Raw genomic sequence first — 19,553 nt, forward strand, 5'->3', positions numbered from 1 at the left:
GAACAAATGAGCCGACCAAGTGATTATAAACCAATCTTTGGAAGAACTTGGCTATAAAAGGAAGGAGAAAGAGAGTGATGGTTAATGGAAAGAGGTTTAATGCCAGAGAGGGTGTTTTTTTGTTTGTTTGTTTTGTTTTTAACATCTTTATTGTAGTATAATCGCTTTATAATGGTATGTTAGTTTCTACTGTATGACAAAGTGAATCAGCTATATGTATACATATATCCCCATATCCCCTCCCTCTTGCATCTGCCTCCCACCCTCCTTATCCCACCCCTCTAGGTGGTCACAAAGCACCGAGCTGTTAAAGGCAGGGATGGCTTGAGCTGATGTGTGGACTGCAGCGATAGAACAAGCACAGGTGAAAAGGCTGAAAATACGTCAGTTAATAGTATAAGGTCTTCGTTCTGGAAGAGATGGTGGGGAGGGGATGAAATCATGAACATAGAAGGAACTTAACCTCACATTGCCAAGTTAAAGAGAAATCGTTTATGTGCCACACATGAGGAGATGAAGGAAGTCAGGAAACTGGTCTAAGAGGGATGTCAATTGTGAAATCTCCTCTTCCGATTGTTTTCATAAGGATTCCTGAAAACTCATGTTCATGAAGAGAGTCAGAGTGCTTGTTGCAATTGCAACCCTGTGTCTTCAGCTGTGTACTACAGAAACAGAAGGTGAATATAAGCAAGGATTGGAAGTGGGGAAAGAAAGGAGCCAATTGACAAATGGGACTGTAAAGTTTATGGTGCTAATGATTTTCAAACATTTTCGGAAGCAATGGAAAGAAGAATGCAAAGAAAATGAGTTTATTTTCTAAAACACACCTTTTTGTTTTGCAGTTTTCCCTTGCTAAAGTCATCTAAATGTCTGTATTTTGAAAACATAAAGACTGCACCATGTGTGTAGATTAGTACTACTCATCACTCCAGCAGCAAACAGGGGGATGAACTCTCTAGGTTTTAATAGAGCAGGTTGCTACTTCTTTACATCCACTTACTAACTTCTCTAAATTCTACCTAAGATGTATACAATGAGCACTTTTTTGTGTGTGTGTGGTATGTGGGCCTCTCACTGTTGTGGCCTCTCCCGTTGCGGAGCACAGGCTCCAGACACGCAGGCTCAGCAGCCATGGCCCACAGGCCCAGCTGCTCTGCGGCATGTGGGATCTTCCCGGACCGGGGCACGAACCCGTGTCCCCTGCATCGGCAGGCGGACTCTCAACCACTGCGCCACCAGGGAAGCCCCAATGAGCACTTTTAACATCTAGCCCTTCCCCAAAAGGAGCTCTCAATATTATTCCTAAATATAGCTCACATGACCTCTGTCTGCTCTTAGCAGGTTTTAGTTTTTCAGATCTTGTATTTGGTGTCTAATTTCCTAAAGTCCAAGAGACAGCTGTCTGGGGGCCTGAGAGCTAAGACGATGAACATGCAGATATCAAGGAAATGGTTTTCTTACAGAAACAGCTCCATTTAGATCTGAGCATTTCCTCATTCTTGCCTGACTGTAGAGTTTCATAAATTGCAATTAGTGCTAAATTCAGTCATATCCTTTCTTGCTGATAGGGTGGTTAGGTTTAACTTCTTTAGCCTGCTTTAATTTAAAACAGGCCAGATCCAATTAATCTCCAGATTCCAGTAGTTTGACATTTTAACTGTTTATCCTCTAGAAAAACAAAGTACACAGATATGTGCATATCAAACCAATGGAAAGTATTAAAAATCTTTTTTTTAGCATTCAAAGAAGATTTGTTTTTATTTCTAGGCAGTAACACTTTCGATTTTAGCCATTGTTTCCTCATCAGTCTGAGAAAAGAAAGCGTTTTGTCTTCTCTTGAAGTTGGGGTTTCTAGAAGAGGATGTTACTATTCTGCATATTGAGACAGGAAGTACCCTTGACTGGTTGACTGACTTCTTTCTCTTAGCATCTGCTTGGCTAAAGTTTAGGCTTCCTAAACTTGGTTGAATCTTGATGGTCCAAGTGAAATAGAAGATAAAGCAATTAACCACTTAAATTATGTCTAAAGTCAATCCAAGTAATTCTAACATCTGGCACTTTCACATCCTGAACTATTGATGAAGACAAATCTACAAAGCAGAATATTGGTGATGAGCCGGTACCGAGCTGGGTCATTTAGGACATGAACTAGACAGTTCAATTTCTAACACAGAGTATTTGGAATCCCTCAGGATGACTTATATTAGTGTTGTCAAATGGCTAAGTTGATAATTTTCAATCATGTCCAACTTGAAATACTGTAATGTAGTTTGATTTTATGGCATCCTCTTTCACTTTTATGTTCTATGTAGCAGTTTTGCACTTCAGTTAAGTGACTTTACACTTAAACAAACAACTGCATGCCACTTTGTTTATAGATGATTTGTTCTTCAAGTTAACTAAAAATCCTCTGATTTGCCCTAAAGGCAGTTTTGGAAGTCATTGTATTAGAAATAAAGAACAGTAAGGAATCACAGGGAGCATCTGGTCCTAACCCTTAGAGATAGGGAATCTGAAGCTAAGAGAGGCAAAGTGAACGGCCTAAACTCAAACAGCTTGTTCTTGGTTGTGGTAGACCAACTACAACATGGTTGTAATTCTTCTTGCCGCTTGTGTCCACATCCATTGCCATATGACTTTGCAGCTCCTTCTGTTAAAAGGAGGCATCTACTTCCCCACACCTTGAATCTGGGCTTTCACTGCAACCTCCTTTGGCTGATAGAATACAGGAGAAATAAGGGTGCCAGTTCTGCAGCAATAGATAACTAATATATCTTTTTTTTTTTTAAGCTCTCAGAGTATTCTAGAAAATCAGCAGTACTCAGATTTTTTTTTTCTCAACTTCTGCTTCCAGCTATTTGGCAAATTTTCAAATATTTGATTTCTTTGCTTGTATATTGTGCCATTTCTTTTACATCTTCTGCCTCATGCAGCTTTCTAAATGTGTTCTTTTCTGGTTTTGAGTTTTTAGGGACATTTTCAGCTGAGGTGGAATTTTTGATGGTGCTATTGGGCATTACTTTGTGGCACAAACTTTTAATCCACTTAACAGCTTCCAGCACATTAATTTTTTTGGCAGGCAGGTGATGTTGTCAGCTATGTCCATACTAGAAAGGCAAATTGCAGCAAGTGAGTAACTCTTGGAATGAATAAAAAAAAAATCTTTAACTAAGGGGGAGATCAACTTGCTGTGTTTGATAAATTTCAGTTCTTTGTCACCTGAAGTCGTGTATATTAGCATAATGTTCGAATGGAACCATGTTATCTGAAAGCCTCTATTTATTTTGGATGATTTACTCACTTGGGGGGGGCAGGAAAAAGAAGCATGACATAATAAAATTAGCATTGAACTTGGTGATTGGAAATGTGAGTTTCAATTCTAGATCATCCACCTATTAGGGGTGTCACTTGAGAAGTCACTTAACTGCTTTTAATTCAATTTCTTTCATTTTAACTTTCCAATTTACTTAGGGTTTTTTGTTTGTTTTTTTGAGAATAAGGTGAAGTACGTAAAGCATTTCGAAAGCTGCAAACTCTAATTTCTACTGCTCTTCTGAGCTCTACACATTTTCAGTTGCTTATTGGACATTCTTTCCTGGATGTTCCACATCTAAAATCCATCTCCACATGCACTACTCAAGCTTTCATTTTCTCTTGACTTCCCTAATTCTATTCAATGATACTAACATTTTCTCAATTTCCTAGGTTTCAAATCTCAAAATAAGTTTTTTATGCCTCTCTCTCACTTAATCCTTATAAGGCATTTACTTATGTATTAATTTATACAACCAGCAAATGCTTATTAATCACCTGCTCTTTTCTATTGCTGCATACCCTCCTTTCAGTCCCATCCCTATGTTTCAAACTAGTCTTTGCTCCATGTAATCTCTCTATTTCAAACTTTGCTCCTCTGGATTTGGCATCCATCTTGGATCCCTCAGCCTAGATCTTGACCAGATTTTATCATTCTCTCTTAGTCTTCTCACCAGTCCCAGTGTCTCTTGTCTCTGGCAATAAGAATATCCTATTTCTAGTCTGTGCCCTTTAGGACCTCCCTCCTCACCCCCAATAGCCAGCAGTGCCACTAATCCAATTTGTTCCCATCCTCATCTCCTTGACAGAAGAAGAGAATCAGACACTCTGACACTGAGGGTATTACCAAATTGTAAAAAACCTTTCCTCATTTATGAAATAAGAGGGATACTGGTTACAAACTGACTCACTAGGTCATTGTGAAATGAGATACACATATGACTGGCACAGAAGAAGCACTCACAACCTACGAGTTCTTCCCAAAGACCTGGATGTGATTGTACAATGCTAAATGCAATACTCCCCATCCTGCTGACAATTCAAAATAAAAGCATCTTAGAATCTAATTGAGACGAGAACGACATGTTTAATACAATTTGTGTATATGGATGGAGTATGAAATGCAGTGCAGGTGAGTGAGTACTAAGTATGAAGTAAGTTTACTCGAGGAAGACAAGCAGGTAGTGGCTTGTAAAGAAACTAAGAGATATAAATTTGAGAAAAGAGAGCAAGAGAATATTTTAGGTGTGAAAAATTACATAGGAAAATTCTCAAGGGCAAAACAAAGTGTGACATCGGGGCACTGGCCTGATGAAATGGAGACAATGGCTCTTAGGTTAAAGATTGTGGCACCAGTTACTGCAGACTTCAATTCTTTAAGACTTCAACTTAAAGAATTTGTAAATATTTTGATAATGTATTAAACATTATCTCTAAACCCACTTCAAATGCATTGTTTTAAATGTGAAATAATATTTGTGGAAGGAAAAATTTGGCAACATTGAAGCAACCATCCTTCCAAGGGAGGTTTCCTGTGTTTTATTTATGAACATTAATTCCCTTCCCTTTCTATGTGAATTGGGTTAGAAAATCACAAATGCAAGTGTCTTTGGGTTTGTCTAATTCAGGTCCTGCATATTTTACAAACGAAGAACAGAGAGAGGGGGGTTAAATGTCTTTCACAAGGTCGTAGCTAGACAGTGGCCAAGATGAAACTTAAACTTCTCTCCAGGTTTTCAATCTCATGCCTTAAAAAATATACTGAAGGACCTAGGATAGTCAAGATGATATAAAAGGCAAAGAGCAAAGTTGGAGTACATCCACTACCAGATAGCAAGACTTGCTCTAAAGCTATAGTAATTAAGAAAGTGTATAGCTGGCACAAATATTGACCAGTGGAATATGATAGAGATTCCAAAAACATGTCTATTGATACTTGGAAACAGTGCCTTGATTTGATAAGGATGCCAGTTCACTTCAACAGAAAATCGATGGTCTTCTCAGAAAATAGCATTGGGTCAACTGGATGTATCAGTGAAAAACAGACAAACAAAAAGAACCTAGAATCCTACCTCGAATTCACCAAACAGAGAAATTAATTTGAAATGGATCACAGACATTACGTATGAAAGCTAAATCCATCAAGTTTCTTGAATAAAACATGGAGAATATCCTCATGACTTTGAAATAGGTAACGATTTCTTAACTAAGACACAAAAGCCACTAACAAAAAGGAAAGATTAATAAATAATTAAATTTAATTGTTTAATTAATACATAATTTAAAAATGCTCTTTAAATGACAGCAGATGAAAATCAAGCCACAGGCTTGGAAAAGATTGATGTAATACGTGTGTGTGTGTGTGTGTGTGTGTGTGTGTCTGTATTTGTCAGTGTTCATCAGCAGAATAAAAAGAACTCTTACAAATAAATAAATAACTCTTACAAAGAAATAACTTAAAAACAAATAACTCTTACAAAGAAAAAAAACCCAGACAACTCAATCAAGAATGGGTGAAAGATTTGAACAAACATTTCTTAGAGTCAAAAGGCTAAGAAACATGAAAAGGAGTTCAACATTGTTAAGACCACAATTAAAACACACATGCCAGGGCTTCCCTGGTGGCTCAGTGGTTGAGAGTCCGCTTGCCGATGCAAGGGACACGGGTTTGTGTCCCGGTCCTGGAAGATCCCACATGCCGCAGAGCAGCAGGGCCTGTGAGCCATGGCCGCTGAGCCTGCACGTCCAGAGCCTGTGCTCCACAACGGGAGAGGCCTCAACAGTGAGAGGCCCGCGTACTGCAAAACAAACAAACAAACAAACAAACAAACACAGATGCCAGAACAGCTAAAATTAAGAAGGTAAACTATAGCTCAATTTTTAAAAATTGGCAATGGTGTTATTTCCTGAAACAAATAGTTTACCATTAGAAATCTTGGAGGAAAAGTTGCCTCATTTCTCTTAGGCTAATAAATACTTCAAACGTTTGCTCTTGTCATCCCAGCACCATAGCTCCCAATCCTTGTGTCATCACGGCACACACAGACAATGCTGATATTTATGGCACCTGGTACGTTACACAGCCAGAAGGGACAGATCTGGGATTTCTAGTTCCTCGAGGCCCTGCCTGGTGGCCTGGATGCATATCAGTATTTTGGTTTGGCCAACTCTGTGAAAATACACACTGTTTTAGCATCATCAAACAAAGCATTGGCATAAGGCAGATACAGTCTGAGGTTGTTCTGGACAATGGTACATAAAAAGAGAAATTCAACAAGTAGACACTGATGGCTCTTTTGTGGCACATATTTTCCTTGATACTAAATTTATACTGTACCAAAAGCAAAGAGATTAACAGTAGACAACCATGTGTACTTCCTAGTGTCATGAAATCTTATCAAGGAAAATCATTTCAATTTAGTTGAGAAAAAGGTTGTATTCCAGAGTCATCAGCATCATGCAGCTCACACAGAGTGCTCTCTGGGGCTAGTGAGCAGGTCTTCTCTTGAAATTTATTGGATAGAAGATACTAGTTATATTTGCTATTACCTATATATATCTTTTATACTAAATTAAAATGTTAAAGGTCTATTAATGGAAAAAATGACAATTTTATTTGTAGTCATACTGCTTCCTTTTAGGTTAAACACATTTTTTCTATTTAGTTTAGTGTTGTCAGATATTTTAAAACTCTAATTTATTCCAGTTTGCTCACAAAGTTTAAAGCCATCTTCCATGCATTGCAGTTTTCTACAGGAGTTTGGAAAAAGATGCAAGAACCTTGAGACCTTGAGATTATTCAATTCTATGCCATATGCTTTACAAATGAAATTGAGGCACAGAGATATCATTTATGGATCATTCTTCTCCCACTAGAATACCCCTTTAAGAAACATTTTTCTTCTCTACCGTATCTGTAAATCACTACTTTCTAAAATGAATCTCTTAAAATTCCCCAAATCTTATTCTTTATCAAATTCTAGTTTGGTTGCAAGAAACATTGACAATCTTTACCAGATAAAGCTAGAAATCTCAGCATTCAAAACCAACACATTTCTGTAAACATGTCTCTAACAAATATGGCTCTCCCTAGCTGTTCTTCAAAATCTGTCCGTGAAAAGTGAATATTTATTGTTTGTTACAAGAATGTACTTTCTCTCTCTCCTCCCCTCTCTTCTCCCTCCCTCTCCCTCTTCTCTCCCTTTCTTTCTCCCTCTCTCTTCCTTTGATACTAGATGATATAAAAATGGGAAAACAATGTTATCCTTGGTTAACCAGCTAATGGATATGATGGTAATACTGGCTATGCATTATTTGCAAAATGTTAGGTATTTTATGTTCTACTATTCTAATGAGCTTCTTCAAAATTAATGACTTTACATCTGTCCTTTGTTTATGAAATTTTAGAAATGGACCAGAAACAATAAATGATTATTTATTGAGTTAAGACATTCCTTTGTGATGAAAAAGATGGTGTGATTTAAAATTATTTCAATTTAATTTAAGGAAGTGTCACCTGGGGATATGGTGGGGTCTCAGAATTGTCTGTACTATAATTTCATGCAGCAATCCACAAATTTGAATATAAACATTAGATTTACCTCTATCTAACTTGAAAGGCATTTCCTCACCCTCACTCTAACTGTACCATTTTCCCTGCTCTGAAATATCCATCAAGAGTATCAGGAGCTAGAGGGATTCTAGATATCCTCCAGACCAGAGTTTTCAACTGGTGTGTACAACTGGTGAACTGGTGTGTACCTGCTGATACACTGTGAATGGTTATAGATGTGTTGAGAGAGCATCTCCTTGGAACCTGAAGTGGCCGGTAGGGCCTTGAGGAAACTTCTGTTTTTTGTGTGTGCTTTTACGTAAAAAATGTTGAGAAAGACTTAGTCTATCTCTTGTTTCATTGATAAAGAAGCTGAAAAACCCTTTGAGTCTGGGAGGCTTTGTCACGAAGTACCTTAGTTCTAGGTCTAGGTCTAGAATCTAGATCTTGCGGCTTCTGCTCTGATGTACTTTGGCCATGACACACACTTCCTTCCTTCTCCTCGAGTGAGACAGTGAAATTTAGTGGCTGTTCATGTTAACGCACTTTAATTGGAAGACGTGACCAAACTAATTCATGATAGCAGTCTGCTGAATTCTTCCTGGAATTCACTTTATACACTTCGGTATCAATTTATATAAACAGATTTTAAGACAGATTCTATCATCGCTTTTTTTATAGAAGTGGGAAATTGGCATTCAGAGAAGTTAAGTGACTTGTCAAGGATTTCATAGTAAGTTACAGAATTCAAATGCAGGTCTGTCTGGTTCCAAAGCTTAAGATCTTTGTACACTACCATAATAACTACCTGTTGGAATGAAAGGTAACTGTCATCTTACAGCATATAGAAATTATGTCTTCAGAGGATATAGATAAAAGACAGTTAATTTTCAGCATCTGAGAAAAGAAAGATGTTAGGGGAGGCAATAGGGGCATTTGCTGTGCCCACCAGGACCTACTCTGCCCTTTGAATTAGCCATGACTTTTGGGGAGTGGGTGCCTGGTATAACATGAAACACCTCAGAGACCTTTTGCAGAAAGAATCTTAGGATATTTTATTGTTTTTATTGCTTCTACCAGATATAAGTATTAGGAAAATTTCAAGTTGAAAAAAAAGTACAGAGAGAAAATTTTTACAAAGATTTAAAAAGTTAGATACTACAGTTTTATCTTTGGATTCTCCCAATAGCCACCTCCTCCCAAATGACAGGAGTCCATGAAACAGAAGGATTATAAGGAGGGGTCTCTGACTCCAAATTGTACCACAAATACATAGTTTGAAGAAACAAGTTCTCTAATCATTATGTGTGGGAAATAACTGATGTCTTAAAGCAAGGAAATGATCTTGTTGTGATTTATGTCAAAGAGTATTCTTCCTGTATTTTCCTCTAAGAGTTTTATAGTGTCCAGTCTTACACTTAGGTCTGAAACTAACACAACATTGTAAAGCAACTATACCCCAGTTTTTTAAAATTGGGAAAAAAACCAAGCAAACGAGAATCAGAGAGAAAAAATTAACAGCAAAATACCATGGCACGTGGATTTGGCCTTTTAGAAGCTATTGAAAGATTCCAGGCTTTCCTTGGATGGATGGCTGACTCTTGATCTGAGGAAGAAAATGATCCCAGAACTTCCTGTTGTGCTGGAATTCAAGAATTGGAATTGAGAATGTGAAGTTGTTCTTTTCTAGAATACAATTACTGAAAGTCTGTCAATGGCCAAAGATAGGACATAATTGGGCATCAAGAATATGGGAGATTAGCTGAAGCATATTGTGTATATAAAAGTCTATAAGCTCATAATGTCATGAGAAAGAGAGAGAGGAAGAAGAAGGAGGTGAGGAGGGAGAGAAAATAATAAATTCATTGGGTACCATTGAAAAAAATAACTGGAGCACTAATTCCTTACTCTGAAATTGTCATGTGTCCTGCTTTTTCCTCTATGTGCTATGTTTTAGGTAAACCATAGCACTAGGTGATGAAAGACATTTCTACTTTACAAAATTTTCCAGTGAATTAGCGTGAGATGACTTTTACAATTTATAAGATCATTTTGTAGCTCTTAATGAAATAATTTATTTAAGTTTGTCTAATCAGTAGAAACCCACTATCAGCGAAAGGGGGAAATAGTGAGTGATTCCTGACATGATACAATGTACTGCACACAGAACCACCTATGAAATGTTCTTGCAAAGAGTTGATTCAGATTCTTACCAATTTCCATTGGTAGGAAAGAGCTGATTTTCATTTAGAGGAGATACTAGAGACAGAAGAGCAAGTTAAATGATGCACAAAGAAGCAAAAAGAAAATTCTGAATGTGATACATTTTACAACACCTAATTTCTACGAAAGTTAGTGGTAAAGAAGAGAAAGAGAGAGAGAGTCGGGGTGGAGGAGAGAGAAGCAAGGAGTTCTAGATTAAAGAGACTTGAGAGACATGATAACCAAATATGACATGTGGTCCTTGTTTGATCTTGATTCAAATGGAGTAAATGAAAAATTACTTAAAAAAAAAAAAGATCATTGGGGAATTTAACTATGGAAAGTGCTTTGGCTATCTTGTCATATAACGAACCACCCCAGGATTTAGTGGCTTAAAAAAACAATAATTTCTTTTCTCACAGTCTTATAACTCGGGTAGGCCTCTTGGGGGACAGCTCTCTGTTCCATTTGGCATAGCTAGGGTGGCTCGCCGGGGACTTGGGGATTTACTCTCAAGATGGTCTCTCCTACAACGCTAGTGCACTGGCGCTGGCTGCCAACTTGGAGAGCAGCTGGGGCCGTCACAGGAGCCTTCAATGTTCCTTCATGTAGGTCTCTTTATGTGCTGCTTGACCTTCCTCACAACAGGACAGGTGGGTTCAAAGAAGAAGGAAGTGGAAGTTGGCAGTCCTCTTAAAGACTAGGCTTAGATCTAGCACAGTGATACGGCTGCCACATTCTAGAGATTTATCAGTGTAGTCACAGCCTCAGCCTCATTCAGGGGATTGGAGAAATAGACTCTCTCTCTCTGCGGGGGGTGTGACATAAGGAGGTTGTTTGAAGTTATCAAGGAATAATGTTTAAGTGTAGCAAGGGCACTCTGATTATCTAAGAAAATTTCAAAAAATTTTTAGAGATACAAAGTGAAGGTATGTAGGAGTGTTGTTTGGGGTTTAAAATATTTTAGCAGGAAAGAAGAATTATCAGGATAAAACAAAATATCTTGATAATTTTTTTCATATAGGTAATGGAAATACAAAGGTATTATTTATTTATTTATTTATTTATTTATTAACATCTTTATTCGAGTATAATTGCTTTACAATGGTGTGTTAGTTTCTGCTTTATAACAAAGTGAATCAGTTATACATATACATATATCCCCATATCTCTTCCCTCTTGCATCTCCCTCCCTCCCGCCCTCCCTGTCCCACCCCTCTAAGTGGTCACAAAGCACTGAGCTGATCTCCTTGTGCTGTGCGGCTGCTTCCTACTAGCTATCTATTTTACATTTGGTAGTGTATATATGTCAAAGGTATTAACTCTACTTTTGAGCAGGTGTGAAAATTGTGTAATCAATTTTTTTTTAAATATTGAGATTTGAAGTAATGTTATAGCTCCTAAAAGAGACCCTAAGGAAGAGATTCAAAGTTTTAGTTTCATCTGGTTTTGATTAAATTTTAATATTACATCTTCTCAAAATATACCTTAAATAATACTCCCCACAGGTACTAACTTTGAGAAAGTATGCAGAAAGAGTGGACCTTACAGGGGTGCTTAGGATGTTGGTAGCAATCATAGAAAGGCAGCTAAATACAGAAGGCTGCTCGACATCAGTGCCTATGATGTCTGATTCTTTCATCCAAGAGTGTGAGGACTTAATGCTTTGAGCTTCTGCATCGATATTCAGACCCTGAAGGGAAGGGAAAGGGAACTGCAGCCAGTGACCACGACTCTGACCTCACTGACCCTCTGCATCAATGCCAACAATTGTCAATCTGCAGACCAATTCTTATATGAGAAGAACAGCTCTAAGTAATGAGTAAGCACTCAGTCAGGTAGTCTGTTACATGAAATTCAAAAGCATTCTTAGCTAATAACATTCCAGCAGAAGTTTCCAATGCATCTCTCCACGTATTCCTAATTAAAGGATAAGGGACTACTGTAGATGTGCTTTCCGGGAGTACTAGAAATAAATGTGACTTAAAGGAAAAATAAGTCTGGGACCAGCTGAAGAATAAGCATGTTTGCAAGATGTAAATTTAACTTTGCAGCAATTCTACCTTAGCATTTATAGTCAAAAGAATGAAAAGCAGGGACACACATAGAGTTATGTACACTCGTGTTCATAGCAGCATTATTCACAATAGCCAAAAGGTAAAAGCAACCTAAGTGTCCATCAACAAATGAATAGGTAAACGAAATGTAGTACACATATACAATGAATATTATTTAGCCTTAAAAAAGAAAGAAATTCTGACACACACTACAACATGAGTGAACCTTGAAGACATTATGCTGGGTGAAAGAAGCCAATTAACAATAGACAAACACTGCATGATTCCACTTAAATGAGGTACCTAGAATAGTGAAATTCTTAGAAAGTAGAATGGTGGTAGGGGCTAGGGGGAGGGAGGAATTGGGAGTTAGTGTTTAATAGGTATAGAGTTTCAGTTTTATAAGACAGACAAATTCTGGAGATGGACGGTGATAATGTTTGCAGAGCAATGTGAATATACTTAATGCTACAAAACTGTACATTAAAAAATGGTTAGAATGGAAAATTTTAAGCTATGTATATTTTACCACCATAAAAAGTGGTTATCTCAGTATCTTTCTATATAAGAGATCCAACATTATTTTAATTAATGGAAGAGATAAAAGGCATGGGAAGTGGGGAGGCACATGGTACCAGAGCCTCAAATTAACCCTTTGAAGGGAATGTGTTACTTTTATATTGGAGGATGACATTTTCTTCAGGGTGTGTTTCATATTCTCAATTTAGTTAGGTAGGCCTATGATTATTTTCACTGCATTTTTCCTCCAGATTTTAGGAATATTATTGTCACCTTTGAAATCTCCTTACAAAGATCATGGTAAGTCTTATTCTCTCATTTTGTTAGTCAGCGTTCCTCATTAATTTAGAAAATTGTTCAATAAAGACCCATCTCATTTGATAATGGTCTGTGAATCCTGGGATTATGGCAGGGATTTTACTTCATAGTAATCTCCCAGGAGAACTGTCCAAACAGCTGTGAAGGCAAGAGAGAGCTACAGGGGGCACAGCAACAGGGGGCTAAAGCTGACCAAAATGAATCTTTTCTGCTTTTCGCTGGTAAGTGTTTTTTTACATGCACCATTTATATCCTCTTTTTTATTTTATTGTGTGCAATTCGGGTTTACCCTAAACTTCTTAAGTGTTATATTAATACATTTTAAGGTCTCATAAGAAAGTTCACATCAGAAAAAGAGGAAGCATGTTTTCATTAAAGAACGTAAGCAGACTGTATTCAGAGGCAAGTAATTTACAAAAAAGTATATATTTATCTATAACAATGACTACTTAAAATTTTTATACTGAATTTCTAAGTGGAATATGTAAATAGTATTTTTGAGGAGCTATTTTCTTCTTTTTATTATTGAGTATGAGTTTTTTTGTTTTCAAAATATGCTGCATTTGGGTTGCTGGTTTTGCTTTGGGACATTCCTAGGTATCAAAATTTCTTCTTTATTGTTTGAGTAATGAATTCTGTTCAATGTTGGTCTGGTTAACCTGCCACGGAGGCAGCTTTCTGAGTTACACAGCACTGTAAATGCAAGGTACAATAGATTAATCCACTCCTGCAGATGTGCTCATTCAGGGTATAAGCACCTCTCAAATTCTTTTTTACATTATTGGTTTTTTTTTTTTCTTTAGCCTGAAGTGGATCAATGGAAGTTAGCAGGTAGTCATAGATCTGGAAATACTTTATAACTCTAACCTGCAATTGTGACCACCTGCCAATGCTAAAAATGGATTTCAAAAATAATTTTATTCATTTCTATATGTGTTTACAGCAGGGTATTATGCCTATTCATTGGTTTTTCAAGATGTCTGTGGGAGATCCCTGTCATTTGAGGAAATAAAATGGTTTACTATGATGTTTGTTTTTTTTCCAAATTGCAAAGAAGATTAACATAAGTGCTAGAGATGGTGCTGCCATAGGTTGTAATACCTAAACAGGAGGCGGTTTAAGTCAAGATAAGGGATTTAATCTTAGAGCATCTTGAAAAATAAAAATGCAATTGTGAGTTGTGGCAGGCTGAATCATTGAGTTCAGTTTGCCTATATAGTCCCAATTTACAAAATAACTGCCAGTGCTCAACTTTGCTTTGTGCCATATAAATCTGACTGGAGAAATCCCATTTCAGGTGATTTAAGTGGTATTATGCATTCTTTTCTAGTTGATGTAAAAGAGCTATATGTGGTTTACATGAATATACGTCCCACGGAAAGAGGCAGTGTAGCGGCAGAGATGACTGTGTTCTGAAATCACTTTGAATGGTACTGTAATCAGTATGCTAATGTTTCTATAACACAGCATAGCTCAGCATACTGTGGCATACACTTTGTAATCCTGCTACTAAAGACATATAACCACGTAATGAGCATGATTGTCTTTCTCTGTAATATAGGGAAGAAGGCACATACTCAAAAAGGATTGCTTCAAAGCTATGCCTCATGGACTCAATTTGACTGCAACTCTTTTGCATCTTTTAAAGTTATCCTTAAAAAGTTCCTTGCTCAGAATCATATTGGATTAGGCTGAACCACCATGAACACTAACTAAAATTATATAAGCATTCCGAAGTTTATATGTGATCAAAATTACTTATTGCTTTAATAAGAAAATGTCCACAAGGTACTTGGGGAAAAAAATCAAAACTATTTTAGGTATTTTTATTCCTTCCTGGGGAATAAATAAATAAAGTTATTTAGCATATGGGCTCTCAACCAGGGTGTTGTGACACCCTACTGTGCTGTTATGAGCTGTAAAAGAGGGGCGGGGTTACAGTTTTTGCCAGGAATTTGTGCATAATTCAAAACATATTTTATCTGTGCCTGTAGGAATGTGAACATATGGGACACAACATTTTAAAAAAGAGATTTAAAGCTACTGATTTAGTGGAAAAAATAGAGAATTAAAAAGTGGAAGTGGATATAAATATATTGACCTTTAAATTTCTAGGAAGGAGGTGATTTAAAATATTAAGCATCACATAAAGATTACCACTAAGGAAAGTCAGTGAAAGAGTTAAAGTTCTCTTAAGTGTAAGGGGAAATTGTAAATCTTTTAGTAAATGAGGTTTTTAAGAGAACTATAAAGCCAAACTTAAAGAACTATCCGTTTTGAACCAAGGATACTATAAATAATCCATTAAAGGTGATTGCTATTATTTTGGATCTATAAACTCCAAATGGGGTCTATCTTTCAAAAGAGAGGCAGAAATATCCTTTTATGTGTGCCACTCTGAATCCAGAATTTTTCTTAGAGTTTTACATCGTGATAAGGTTTTTAGAAAGCTTGCTCATTAGAAGCAAGGTGATTTTCTTGTTGAGCTCATCATATAGTTAGAGAGTTTAATTTGACTTTGTAACCCAATAAGGTTACAAATCAATTATCCCTGAACCATTTCTTCAGTGATTTGAAATGCTGCCTTTATCTTTATTTGGTTTATATATTTTATCCCAATGGTTTATCTCCATCCTTTTCTTTATTACTGTTCTACATACCTATTAAGGTAATTCTAACGCCAAGCAGATACCTTACTCAGAATACCCTCTCCTTGTCTTTCTTCAAAATGTGGACTTCTAAAGTCTCTGTGTTTCTATATAAATACAGAATCATCTTATCAAGTTATATGAAAATCTTTGATAGGATTTTGATTAAAATGAATTTGAATTTTACACCTTTAGGGGAAATTGACTTCATTATTAGGTTGAGGCCTCCCATCTGCAAATATGGATAGCTCTTCATTTATTCTAATCTTCTTTCATAGTCTTTAATGATGTTTTATAATTTTCTCTATAAAATTCTTTTTTTAATTTTTAAATTAAATTAAATTTATTTTTTATACCGCAGGTTCTTATTAGTTATCTATTTTATACATATTAGTGTACATATGTCAATCCCAATCTTTTGCTAACTTTATTGCTAGCAGTCTAAGAATTTTGGTTGCTGTTATTATTATTTTTCCTAATTTGTCTTTGCTGATTTATACATACATTATTGATTTTCAGATATTGATACTGCAAGTAAGTAGTTTTGTTGAATTTCTAAAATTCTGATAGTCTGTGGTTTTTAATGCAGATAATCTGTGAGTTTTCCTCTTCTTTAGCAATTATACCATTCTCAGCTTCTCTCTCTCTTCTATAACATTGACAAGTAAAAATACTATAATGGCAGGCATCCTAGTCTTGTTTCTAACATTCATTTAATTACCTTTAATTGCATCTTCCTGGGGTTTTGGATAAATAACTCTAATGAGGTTGAGGAAGTCCTGTCTTTTCCCAGTTTGCTGAGATTTTATCAAGGATGAATAATAATAAATCTTTCAAATGCCTTAGAATATTTATTAAAATTATAAGCTTTCTTTTAAACACATTACAGTATACTTAAACATTGAAACATCTTCTATTCCTGTATTAAACACTAACTGGCCATGTTATATTTTAAAATACATTACTAAATTTAATTTTGTTAACACTACATTTAGGATTTCTTAAAACTATAGGTAAAATTAGTTCATAGTTTTCTTGAAATGACGAGAAATATCTGTCATTTTATTTTTCTAGAATTCCTATTAATCTGATGTTGTAATGCCTCAAAATGTCCTCCACACTTTTACCTGAATATTTCATGTGTTTCTATTTATCCTTTTATGCTGAACCCTGGGTGAACTCTTCAGCATTTGCTAATTCTTTTGAGAGGTCTAGAGTTCATCCCAATTTTTGATTATTTAATACAAATTTCTGATTACATTATTCATTCTCAAGACTTTTTAATTATTTAGTGTTTGTTTCCTTTCTGCCTGTTTTGGTTTCATCATAGGTTATTTATTTTTAATTGTATATTCCTTTTTTATTTAGCTCTGTGAAGATGATAAATATTTTTTCTGAAATTATTTTTCATGCATTTTATGATTTTAATTTCATCTGGAATGGAAATGGCTTTATTTTCAGATGGTCAATTCAGTTGACTCTCTTTCTCAGCATTCGATCCCTTCTTGTGTTTTGGCTAATGTTGAATGATAACTCTTTTTCTCTTTTCTCTCTGTGTCTCTCTCTGTGTGTCTCTTCTCTGTCTCTCCCTCTCCCACTCCTTTCCCTTTCACCTCCATCCTCCTCTCTCTCTCTTTTCTCTCCTTCCTGGCCTCTTTACCTTTCTCCATTTGGTTGTAAGGCATAAATCTCCAGTCTCTCTGAGGCCCCAGTTAAGAACCTAGGCTTACATTGCTGGTCCAGGGTTCTCATCCCAAGCTTATATTTGATGTATTACTGATCCATCACTGAGCCAACTGGCAGCTTGTTTCTGATCCCAGTGTGCCAGCTGCATTGTTGAATTTTGCTTTTCTGACCGACAGCTTCCTAGAAGCAAGAGCCCCAGCAGCTATGAGTAGGAGATTTTTTCAACCTCTTTTCATAGCTGTGGGTACTGCTGCTGCCCTTGGATTTCCGCACAGAGTTTGCTTTATGTGGAGGAAAGCTATTACACATTACACCACCAGGCCCAAGATCCATCAAAGCTGCCCGTTTGTGGGTGGACAACTAACAGGTCCAAAGCTTAACCTCCATTCACCACTTTGTGCTTCTGTTAGGTTTTTGGTTTCCCTACATGTTTAGGTATTTAGAGCACAAATGTCTTAGGGCTTACTTAAGTCTTCCAAATTTTCCCAATAATTTGCCATGTGTTTGGAGCAGAAGTTACTTGAATTATGGAACTGTAGAACACATTGGTTGAAAGTTTTAAAGGTAAACAATGTGAATACAATTCAATCTTAACTTTGCTTATATCTTAATAAAATATATTTTTAAAGATGAGAACATTTTCAGTGCAACACTCATTGTTTAAAGCAAGAAAACTTTTTCATAATCCAGCAGACCTTTGTTTTGATGCCACCATTATCAGCCTCCCCAGTTACTATGCCTAGAAATTTTCAATATATTAAGTGTATACCTCTTTCCCTTAAGATTGTTTCCAGATGACGCCATAACTAGACCAATTCTGTCTTAAAAGGAAAAAAAAACATAAGAAGTCAATTCAGTTAAGTTTGCTTCCCAAATACAAAGGGGATTTAACATAGAGCTTACAATGGTTTTAAATGCAAACTCATACATGTTAAAATTCATTATTCCATAAAACTATAAAAACAAATGAACAATATTATTTATTAAGATAAATACTGTAAATATTAATATGAATGCCTTTATTGTACTTGTGAAATACTTTTGCTGTTCCAAAGCATACACTATATTCATTTCATCCTGAGAGTTCCTCTGTAAGGTGGATAAAACTGCAACTTTACAGTTGGGGAAGCTGAAGTATAACAAATTGTGTTTCTTATACAAGGACATGTACTAATTAGTACTAATTAGTACCCTAATTAGAGCGATACATATAACTAAAACCTATGACCTGACACCCAACACAGTTTATTGGTGTCCAAATAGGTCTTTATTTAGTACCTTGAACTTGATGTCTTCATCATGCTTCTTGAGAAATTGCCACATTTTGTGCATGGCTCCCCAACACTTAGAGTTTTGTTTGAATTCCTGGTTCTGTAATAAGTGCTAAGGATGCCTCTCTTTACTCTCTTGTTCACTGTTGAACACTGGCATACCATAAACTCGTAATCCCAATGCACGGGCTCATTTAGATGGGGTACTGTATAAAGGTGGGTAGATGGTTTGATGACTTTTCAATGAAAATTATCATTTTATTATTCCTTGACTCAGAAATCTCTTTATTGCAGGAGGGCTCTATGGACAGCTTATATGAGCCAGTCCCAGAACAACAAGCTCACCAAGAGAAAACTTCTGGTAGAACTGATTCTCTTTTCTCACCCTCTGGGGAAAATGGAAACTTACACAGCAGTCTCTTCATGGTGAGTGAACCTTGAGTGGATCACCTCTTCTCTATTATATATTTAGAATCACTTGCTTAATGAAACCTGTTAATACAGCAAAAACACCCTGTTTTCGGAAAGTTGTTCATTTACTTTTAGTTTCTGCTTTGTTCTTCACTGTTGTCTCTTACATGATTATGGCTTATTAGTATGAACTACCATTTACAAAGTATGTATTAGGTGATTATGTAACTTAAATCACTTAAACAAAAGCAACCTTATGACAAAGAAATAATTATATTGTTTTCTAGATGAGGAAAATGCAGGAGAGAAATACAACCTAACTTGTTATAGACTATAAACCATTAAGTGTTAAAGCTGGCAAGTAAATATATATATGCCTGCATCAGCAGTTTATCAGCAGTTTACTGGTCAACCAGGTTTTTGGGGTGGATGCAGGGAACCTGAGATTTGTATAATAGCATTTGCCAGTTTCCATGGTGTGAATGCTCCTACCATGGTTGATTTCAAGCTACCAATGGTTTAATAACAGGCTTACAAGACCTGAATATTTAATTATTCATTCTCTCTAGTGTCAACT

At 36.2% G+C, this 19,553-nt stretch overlaps 1 protein-coding gene across 1 annotated transcript in view; it reads left to right on the forward strand.

The window, feature by feature from the left end:
- SAMSN1 (SAM domain, SH3 domain and nuclear localization signals 1) overlaps positions 1 to 19,553 on the forward strand; it is a 383,350-nt gene that overhangs the window by 232,731 nt on the left and 131,066 nt on the right. Inside the window, exon 4 of the mRNA XM_081235859.1 lies at positions 18,860 to 18,991. Within this exon, the coding sequence (XP_081091985.1) occupies positions 18,860 to 18,991 (132 nt within the window). The remainder of the gene's footprint in view (positions 1 to 18,859; positions 18,992 to 19,553) is intronic.

Source organism: Mesoplodon bidens (genome assembly GCF_964165515.1).
Source record: "Mesoplodon bidens genome assembly, chromosome: 5".
In the NCBI taxonomy this organism is placed as follows: domain Eukaryota; kingdom Metazoa; phylum Chordata; class Mammalia; order Artiodactyla; family Ziphiidae; genus Mesoplodon; species Mesoplodon bidens.